The sequence below is a fragment of the Zea mays genome, chromosome 1 (genome assembly GCF_902167145.1).
Source record: "Zea mays cultivar B73 chromosome 1, Zm-B73-REFERENCE-NAM-5.0, whole genome shotgun sequence".
NCBI classification, from domain to species: domain Eukaryota; kingdom Viridiplantae; phylum Streptophyta; class Magnoliopsida; order Poales; family Poaceae; genus Zea; species Zea mays.
Genome location: NC_050096.1, coordinates 185,753,889 through 185,763,025, shown reverse-complemented (window position 1 = coordinate 185,763,025; position 9,137 = coordinate 185,753,889). Strand labels below are relative to the sequence as shown.

At 41.0% G+C, this 9,137-nt stretch overlaps 1 protein-coding gene and 1 long non-coding RNA gene across 2 annotated transcripts; both read right to left on the bottom strand.

Annotated features, from left to right (window-relative positions):
• Positions 1 to 1,070: 1,070 nt before the first annotated feature.
• Positions 1,071 to 3,104, bottom strand: LOC109943473 (uncharacterized). The gene is made up of 4 exons (XR_002266282.2): positions 2,157 to 3,104; positions 1,683 to 2,079; positions 1,484 to 1,592; positions 1,071 to 1,389 (listed from the first exon to the last, which is right to left on the bottom strand). It is a non-coding gene; the product is annotated as an uncharacterized lncRNA (long non-coding RNA).
• Positions 3,105 to 6,655: 3,551 nt separating this feature from the next.
• LOC109943708 (phosphatidylinositol/phosphatidylcholine transfer protein SFH6) lies at positions 6,656 to 8,173 on the bottom strand. Its single transcript, XM_020547205.2, has 4 exons — positions 8,081 to 8,173; positions 7,893 to 7,992; positions 7,465 to 7,729; positions 6,656 to 6,766 (listed from the first exon to the last, which is right to left on the bottom strand). Exons 1-4 carry the CDS (start codon positions 8,086 to 8,088, stop codon positions 6,750 to 6,752), a joined length of 390 nt encoding a protein of 129 aa, XP_020402794.1. The 5' UTR covers positions 8,089 to 8,173; the 3' UTR covers positions 6,656 to 6,749.
• Positions 8,174 to 9,137: the final 964 nt, after the last annotated feature.

The window sequence follows — 9,137 nt, the reverse complement described above, 5'->3', positions numbered from 1 at the left end:
GTCAATCCAAATGACATGACTAAATACTCATATAGCCCGCCAGAGGTTATTTTTCAAGCTGAAAATTTTGGCTATTCATTTTTTACTTTCCTAATATGAAATGTGTTATTTTTATCTTAAACCCAACAGTTAATTAAACAAGGATATTTTTTAGACTATGTATTATCATGCCTTGAAAGCTACTGCTAAGCTTACTGCAAAAGAAGGTCCTTATGAAATATATGTTGGGGGCTCTGTCAGCAAGGCTTGTGTGATGTTGTTTGTAACCATGTCCATCAATATCTTGTCTGATTGTGTTGAGCTACTAGCATGATACAATTTAATATTGATAGAAATACCCAAAAAATCTATTGGTGCTCTTTGGCAAGAAAATAATGATAAGTATGATATCCTTTTTCTGGTTCAGAACATTTTTTATTAGGCTACTTATAAGATTGTAGCTCCTCAGATGTTCCCATTTAGAGAAGCTATTAACCTTTAGAGAATAATTGTTAACTAGCTGGTAATTTGAGTACGCATCCTCTACACTGTGGTTGATCACTGTCATGGAAAATTATTTTGCAATGTTCTCAATTATATATGACTTATCAAATTTATAGTCGCTTTTGTCTGGTTGCCTTTTAGGTGCAGAGGAGGAGCAAGATCAAGGAGAAGATGAAGGCGTTGTAGAGCTTGATACCGAACTCAAACAAGGTCAGTGGAAATCGAGAAGAGCCTCCCCCGTCATGAATCAAATGTTGTAGGGGTTAGGGGTGAAAATGGGCAGATACGGACAGATAGTAGGTCATCTTGTATCCTACCCTAATGTATTTCAATCGAATACGAGATCGGATACGAATAGTTACAAACAGGACGGATACAGATACAGGGACCGGGTATTTATTCGGGCGAATAAGGAACGAATACAGATATTGCGTGGCCGGATACATGTGGATAACAAGTACTTATCGAATAATGCATACATTGATTACCATATGCTACATTTCAGTTGGTCCAACATGACAATATGGCAAGTTTACATCATACAACATAGTACTCTAACATAACAATATAGCAATAAATTCACATCATACAACACAATGGTCCAACATAATAATATAGAAATAAGTTAACATCATACAATAGCATTACATAGACCAACACAGTATAGCAATAAGTTCACACCATACATTAGTTCAAATATAATAGGAATAAGTTCACATCACACAAGAGTCTAATATAGCACAAGACAGTTCAACACGATAGACTATTACAATAAAAGATGGTTTTTAAATGACATAAGATAGTGCAAGCAATCCATGCTTGCTTGAAGATCTCAAGTCCCAACATCATCATCCAACTCCATGACATTCATAGCTTCAATTATAGTTTTTATTTCACACTCGAAACCTAAAATCAATAGAGAACAACAAAATATATTAGTAGCCATCATCATCATTTAGTAATAGAGAAATCCAAGAACACATGTACAAGAAAATGAAACCTTTCTCTAAAGCAATCCATGCTTGCTTAAAAATCTCAAGTCGCAACATCATCGTCGACCTCCACATCATTCATAACTTCACTTATAGTTTTTATTTCACCCTCCAAATCTGAAAATCAATATAGAACAATAAAACTTATTAGTAGCCATCATCATCATTTACAAGAAATACAATAACACATGTACAAGAAAATGAAACCTTTCTCTGAAGCAAGCTTCCAATCCTTAGTAGAAACTAAGGCTTCTATAATTTCAGGTTTAAGCTTCGAACGGAAGGCATCTACCACACGTCCACCAGAGCTAAATGTTGACTCCTCAACTTTAAATGGTTACTAAAATCCTTTGTGCCATTTGAACTATCGGCCTTAGCTTTATGTGGACATTTTTTTGCATTTTGCCCACTTTTGCTTACCAATGGAACCATCATTTTCCTCCACTTCTACATCATACCTTGTAAAATACTCCCAAACCCATGAAGTAAGTTTCTTTTTCTTGACATCTAATTCTTCATCACAATCATCCTCAGTGCTTATTTGGACACTTGCAGCTATATATGCTTGCATTTTCACTTGCGCTCGCACTTGCATCTTGTGCAACTATAACAAAAAAAACTGAAATGTTAATATACATTTGCATTCACTTGAAAATGAAACAAACAAAGTAAAAAGGACACCTTTAGGAACTTGAGGTTGAGACACTAAATCTGTGCTCTTGTTTGACCTTGCTGATTTAAATATAGATGCCATAAACTTGCTTGTAGAGGTACTAGTTGACTTGGTTGCTAGTAGTCGTTTCACCACAGGATTGTCTCCATCTATGGATTTGTTTTTTCCACAAACAACTTTTTGGCTAATGACATTCACCTCACTATCAGTAGGTGCAAGAACATGATCCTCCTCCTCCATGTGGTCATTGCAGTTGCCATTAACATCCCCCCAATACCATGTATCTCATTTTCATTCGACACATTGTTGTCAATGTCACAAATATTATCCACATCCATGGTGTTGTTATTGTCCATCACAAAGATAAGAACAAAGTTAATTATAAACTATGCTAATCAAATACATAAGAAAATAGAAAGCAACAATACCTTAGAAGAGAGCGAGGAGCTGCAAAACGGGGCCACGGCGGTAGAGTTCGAGCGTGAGGCGCCTCCGGTTGTTGCTGATGAGCCGTCGGAGCCGATGACGATGAGCCGGCGACGACGACCGGTGGCGATGAGCTAGGACCGGACCTGCTGGCGTGGGGCGGCTGCATCGTGCGAGCGCGGGTGAAGAGCGCCTCGGGTGACGGCGAGCTGGGACCGGACGACACGGTGTGGCAGGGGCGATGATGCCTGGATCCTGAGCCGAACTACACCGTGATAGGAGCAGTGACGACTGGCTTGCAGCCTGCGATGTGGCGCGGTCGAAGTGGCACGGTCCTACGACGCGGCGGCGCCTGGCTGCAGACTTGCACGGAAGTCGGTGAGCTGTCGCTTGGCTTGGACGCGTCGGTGCAGTCTACAGTGCCAGTGCGGCGAGGCCTGCGGCGGCGCCTTGTCCTTGCCCTAGCGCCCGATCACGCCGAGGGAAATCAATGGAACTGGAACTGGATTACTGGATCGTGGGTCTGTGCGTGAGTGCGTCCCGCATACTCCAAATCTCCAATTAACAATTATCAACGGGCCTCAGCCTCATGCTTCTGCCATGGGCCACACATGACCGCATATGGACTGGCAATGCAAAGTGTCAAATATTGAAACCGTGAAACACTAGGCCGGTGAAAAGGTACCAGATACCCGGTAGCGAGGTACCCGTATCCGCCCGCCAGTCCCTGAGTATTTACCAGGTATTTATCCGGGTAGTATTCATATTCGTCCTGCATAAAAAATATACATATATGTATCCGTAAAATGGTCCTGAATCAGTATCCGTATTCGGTACCCCACCTGTTTTCACTCCTAGTAGGGGTTGTGTTCGTTCTGGGTATGAGCTTAAAAAATATGTTTCTGCTGTTGTGCTTTCTTGATCTGCAGATTGACAAGGCATCCATGCTTCATGAGGCCATCGAGTATCCGAAGCCATTGCAGTATATTTCTTTTTACAGAATTTCAAATAAGACTTTAGTTACTGCTTTCAGTTAAATTGTCATGATTTAAATCAAAGAAGTCCTAAAAATATTACTGCACAAAATTCCTAGCATTTGTACAAATTTTCTCCCCTTCTCCATTGAGAACAACTAAGTTATTTTGCTACATTTCTTATATTAAAACTCGTTGGGTGTTCCTTTTCTCTCCGCCTTTCGCAGGCCACGTGTTTCACCTAAGAGGGATGGTTGACCTCTTTTGTATGAAATTACTAATGAACTTGTATTACTTGATGTAACTGAAATAAATTCTTTTCGTACAATTTAATACAAAAAAAATAAATTCTGACGACTTAAAAGTAAATAACAAGCAACCTGCTATAACTCCCAAAATGTTTGACTATGAAATGATTTGGGTTGAAATCTTGCATATAGTTCTGGTCTGCATTAAAATTTTGTGTGCTACAGTTAGTCGGCTGTCGTACCCTTCCTTGGGCTAAGGCCAATCTTAACTACCCCGCACAAGCACTCATCATATCTACATGTATCATTCTATAGGAAAATAGGTATTGATCTAACGTAGTTGTATTGAGATTTAGCTCACTGCTCAAATTACTAGCTAGAGAATACCTTCTGATCCAACAACATGCTTTGAGCCGAAGCATGATATGTAGGGCGTTCTATATCTTTTGTGTGAAACAAATCAAGAAGCTTGTCTGCTTGCTTTCTTGGTGTAGTTTAAGGGAACTTTGTTTTCCAGCAAGGATTGATTTTTTGGGTGACATACTAAAGATATTACTTACTACTCAGTGTCAATATTGGTTCTAAAGTATATAGGAACTGTAGTTCAATAGCCTAATTTGTTATGCTAGACTTTTATACATGTTCAATAGCCTGATTTGTTATGCCGGATTTTATTGACTACGCCAAGATGCAGTTTGTTATGACGGTAGCCTGATTTTTATTGGCTAGGCCAGGATGTAACTAGATAGGACCTCTATATTGGTAGTTAAATTTTATACGAGACTTGGCATGTATGATGTGCTTGTCTCTCCCATGCTTTATGCCTATCACATATCCATGTTAATATTTCTGACAATGAAAACTACTTCTGAATTGCCTACAACTAATTTTGTTAGGCATTTGCCCAGTCTGTGCATATTGCCAATTGGTGTGGATTTTTTTCAATTTATGTTCTTGTAGCAAGAAAGCCTTCAGATCAAAATCATGCAATAATTCAGTCTGACACTTGAATTTAATATCCCCGTTCGCCTCCCCTCCCTTAACCTTCTCCCTCACGGCTGTCTCCACCGCCCTGCTCTCCTCCACCCCGACTGCTCGCTCCCGATGGATCATTTCAGGATTTTGCAGTGCTCTGGATTTGCTCCTGAATTTGACAAAGAGAGTGGCATTGTGCATGCAAAAGTTTGGATATCAGATAAAAATGATGTTTATATAGGGTCAACAAACTATGACTGGAAATCCCTAACCCCAGGTATACCAGACAAAGAAATTTCCATTACATTTTTTACTTTAAGTTTAGTGTGGAAAAACAAAGCAGTTAGCCTGCTGGTACTACTTGAGCTTGGGTTATATTTTGCTGATTGTCCACAAGTAGGAAAAATTAAACTGTGATTACTTCTGGGACATTGGCACCAGCAACCTCATCTGGGATTAATTCTACACCCGGCCGAGTGAACTTTGGAAAATACAACCCTCCAGGAAATTTGAATTTTGAAGAAATTTTAAATTTTGCCACACTTGCAGAAGTGTTCTGCCTGCCCACAGGAGATCTTCTTCTGCCAATTGTGCTAGAGCTTTGAATCAAATTTTGCAAGGACTGACCAATATGCATGTAATGTCCTCCTCGCCCACTCCTAATTCTGGTACTTTACATATGTTCACGTTTGCTTATGTCGGATTGTTTTTTCTTCTGCTTCTTTCTCAGGTTTTGGCTTAGGTTACCTCTGGAGATGTTTGAACCAAGGGATAATGATCTTAATAAAGTAAATAATAACAGCCATATGATATTTCAATTGCAAAAAAATCCCAGCTCTATTCACATGTGTTTTTTCAATTGCAGAGTAAAAAAGTAGACTAGTGAATTATGGAATTCGTTTAGATTGCTATGTGATCACAGTAACCAACTATGTGCAGCACTTGATATTTGGAAGTATCACATTTAATCGGTAACACCATAGCCCATAGTTTTAGTTTATTGAAAGATTTGCTACTTTTTACCAGGAGCACACTGCCACCAATAAACTACAGTGGTTTGGGGAGCTGCTATTCTTCAAACAAATGAGTCATACCATTTGTTGATGATACAATTAACTAGGCTTTCGCTTCCCTCTCCCTCGCCTCATGTTCTAGTTTCATTCAATGGACACCAGTTCACCGGTTGCTCATGAAGACGTGAACGTTTTCGTCTCCTCGGGAAGACGCCACTGCATGTGTTGTTCCTGTCGTCCTTGGCTTGGCCTACAATGCAGGGGTTTCGTGTCCATAGGGGCGTGAATTGTGGTGGGCGTTTTCGATATGAGTGTCTAGTGGGCTTTTGTTGTAACATGGTGTGTTGTCTGCTTGTCTCATTTTGGTGTATGACTGACCCCAACGGGCTTTGGTAAAATCATGATGTAAATGTGTATTTATGTTGTCGCATAGCAGTGCATGCGAGATGTAAAATAAGTTAGAAGGCAGCTCATTTATCATATGAGTGTAGGTGCTGGTGATCTAAGTACACCTATCTATCAGTGACTTCACACGATATGCATTCAAGGTGAGAGAGGATATTTTTGCATATCCTCATTCCTCATATACAAAACTAGAATGGTGGCTCGCGCTAATAGCGCGACTAGATTTATTACATACTTATTATATTACTAGGTGTGTGCCCGTGCGTTGCAACGGGAGTACGCTGGGATGAGCATCGACACATATCTGATCGGATCTTATATTTGGGGGCGTTCGGTTGCGACGAGTTTCGCGGGGCTGGCAGGCGTGCGGTAGCGGGGGCGTTGGATAGGGGCGGGGGAAGTCTACAATGCCTCCTTAATAGTTAGTACAGAAAAATCTCTTCGATAAGAATGGTTTCAAACCAAGCTACATTCAATCATCTCTATACTGAGGCTAACCTCAGGATAATAGTCACCATCTATTTTTTTGCATACAACGCACCAAATCCCTTGCAATCTTGCTAAAGTTTTTGCAGCCCTATAACAAAGAACAGAAAAGGAAAATGTCATGTTAGATATCTGAGTTTTTTCAAACTACATCGTGCTTATAGAAAACAAATGAAGCAACAAAGATAAAATGCAATTATGCCTGCATCAATAGTTCAGATGATCTTAACCTCCAGAATTCCATAGATGGTTCTTTTTTGGATCGATGGATTTACATCCACGCATTTGGAAAGTAAATAAAATACCAGAACTAAATCCACTGCATAGGCTTTTCTAAAAGGAGTAGGTGTGATTTAGATATCTAGTTGAAGTGGGATACAGGGATTGGAAAACAAGAGTTGGTCCTTTTTCTCTCCAAGGGTCAATTTTACCACAAACACTAAAACATCCTAAGCAATCAAATTACAGAGATGGTTTAAACAGTATCTGTATTTTGGAGACTTCTGATAATTGCAAATTTAACCAAAGTTTGCTTGTTTATCATGGCAAACTATCTTGTACGAACTGAAATTGATAGCAAAAGTAATGTTGTAACCTCATATCTGAACTATAAGATACACCTGGCATGCACAATAACGATGTTAAAAAGAAGACTCTTGCAAATGAATTTATAGGGATAATATTGCAAAGGAAAGCAGTGAGTACTCTTCTCTTTAATTTTATTGTGTGTATCTCTTTCAAGAATCAAGATAAGTAATGTTAACAAAACAATTTAGACAACGAACATACCACACCGTGGACATCCAATATCGTCGTTGTAGTATCTATGTCTTTTGGCAGAAATTGAGCATGCGGGGAATTGCTCCCGGAAAGCTCTCTCAAACTCATGTACATGATACTTAATATAGCGCTCAACTGTTGTGATTTGTATAAGCTTGTTGGGTTCAACTTTCCCAAGCAACTCAATGTAGACAGGCCTTCCTTCCTTGTCAACCCCATGGTAACCATGAGGATAATATTGCAGGACCTCCTCTAGTTCATGAAATTCAAAATCCTTCAACGAGTACAGTAAGCTACTGTTAAAAGGCATGGCATAGTTTTGCAAAATCATATGATGAACAATCTTAGAAGCCATAGAGTGCATGTAAATACATCTATATATCAGCAGAGTTTCATATAACTTTGAGATCAACTTTCTAGAGTAGACAACATCCTACTTCAAAAATTGTGTCTGTACCGAACTCCTTTCTCCACTGCAGCATGTTCGCCCACATCTGTGCTGCTTTTTCAAAATCGAACTTCCTCGCTTTTAAAAATCTACAACACAGAACTGAAAATCAACAACTAACATTATATAGCTGAAAATAACAATATGAGCATATTTCCTCAGGTGTCAGATCTCAACCTAAGCATCGTGTGGTAATTATCATGCTTGACTAGTAGCAAGTCCCTAGCAAACAAAACCTCCCGAAACGAGTTCACTGCCTGCTCTTCTTCAGCATCCCTGACATCTTCTATAGCTATCCTTGGCACTCTGCAGTCCACTTTTATCTTCCCCCTCTTCTTCAGGGAGTGTGTGAGTCTTTGAAAGGGAAATGTGCCCTTGGGCCATTTCTAAGTATTTTGGTGATTGAGTGCCAACACAAGTGCTTAAATGTGAATCTATGCCCATGGATGGACAAAGTGCAAATCAAGAGAAAAGGTATGTTTCTAAGTCTTAGTACATTGGTTTTGTGTACTAATATACTTGTCTAAGTATCAGAAACAGAAAGAAGAAGAAACGAGAAGAGTTGGCTGTGTACAGCCAAAAGGCTGTTTCGGTCTGGGGCACCGGACTGTCCGGTGGTGCACCGGACAGTGTCCGGTGCGCCAGGCTGCCTCGAGCGAAGTGGCCGCTCTCGGGAATTCGCCGACGGCGTACGGCTAAAATTCACCGGACTGTCCGGTGTGCACCGGACTGTCCGGTGAGCCAACGGTCGGTCGGGCCAACGGTCGGCCGCGGAATCTGCGCGCGACACGTGGCCGAGCCAACGGTCGGAAGGGGGCACCGGACTGTCCAGTGTGCACCGGACTGTCCGGTGCGCCAACGGCTCCCAGATCTGCAACGGTCGGCTGCGCCGTTTAAGGAAAGAAATCGGGCACCGGACAGTGTCCGGTGTGCACCGGACTGTCCGGTGCACCCGATGACAGAAGGCAAGATCAGCCTTCCAGAATTGCTCTCAACGGCTCCTAGCTGCCTTGGGGCTATAAAAGAGACCCCTAGGCGCATGGAGGAGAACACGAAGCAACCTTAGAGCATTCTTGATCATCCACACTCAGTCTTTGCGCATCCGTTTGTCATTCTCAGTGATTCGAGCTCCGTTCTAGTGAGAACTTTGAGATAGTCTTTTGAGCTCGATTCTTGGCCGTGTGTGTGCGCATTTTGCTGTGGATTTGTGTGTGTTGCTTCCCTCCCTTACTCC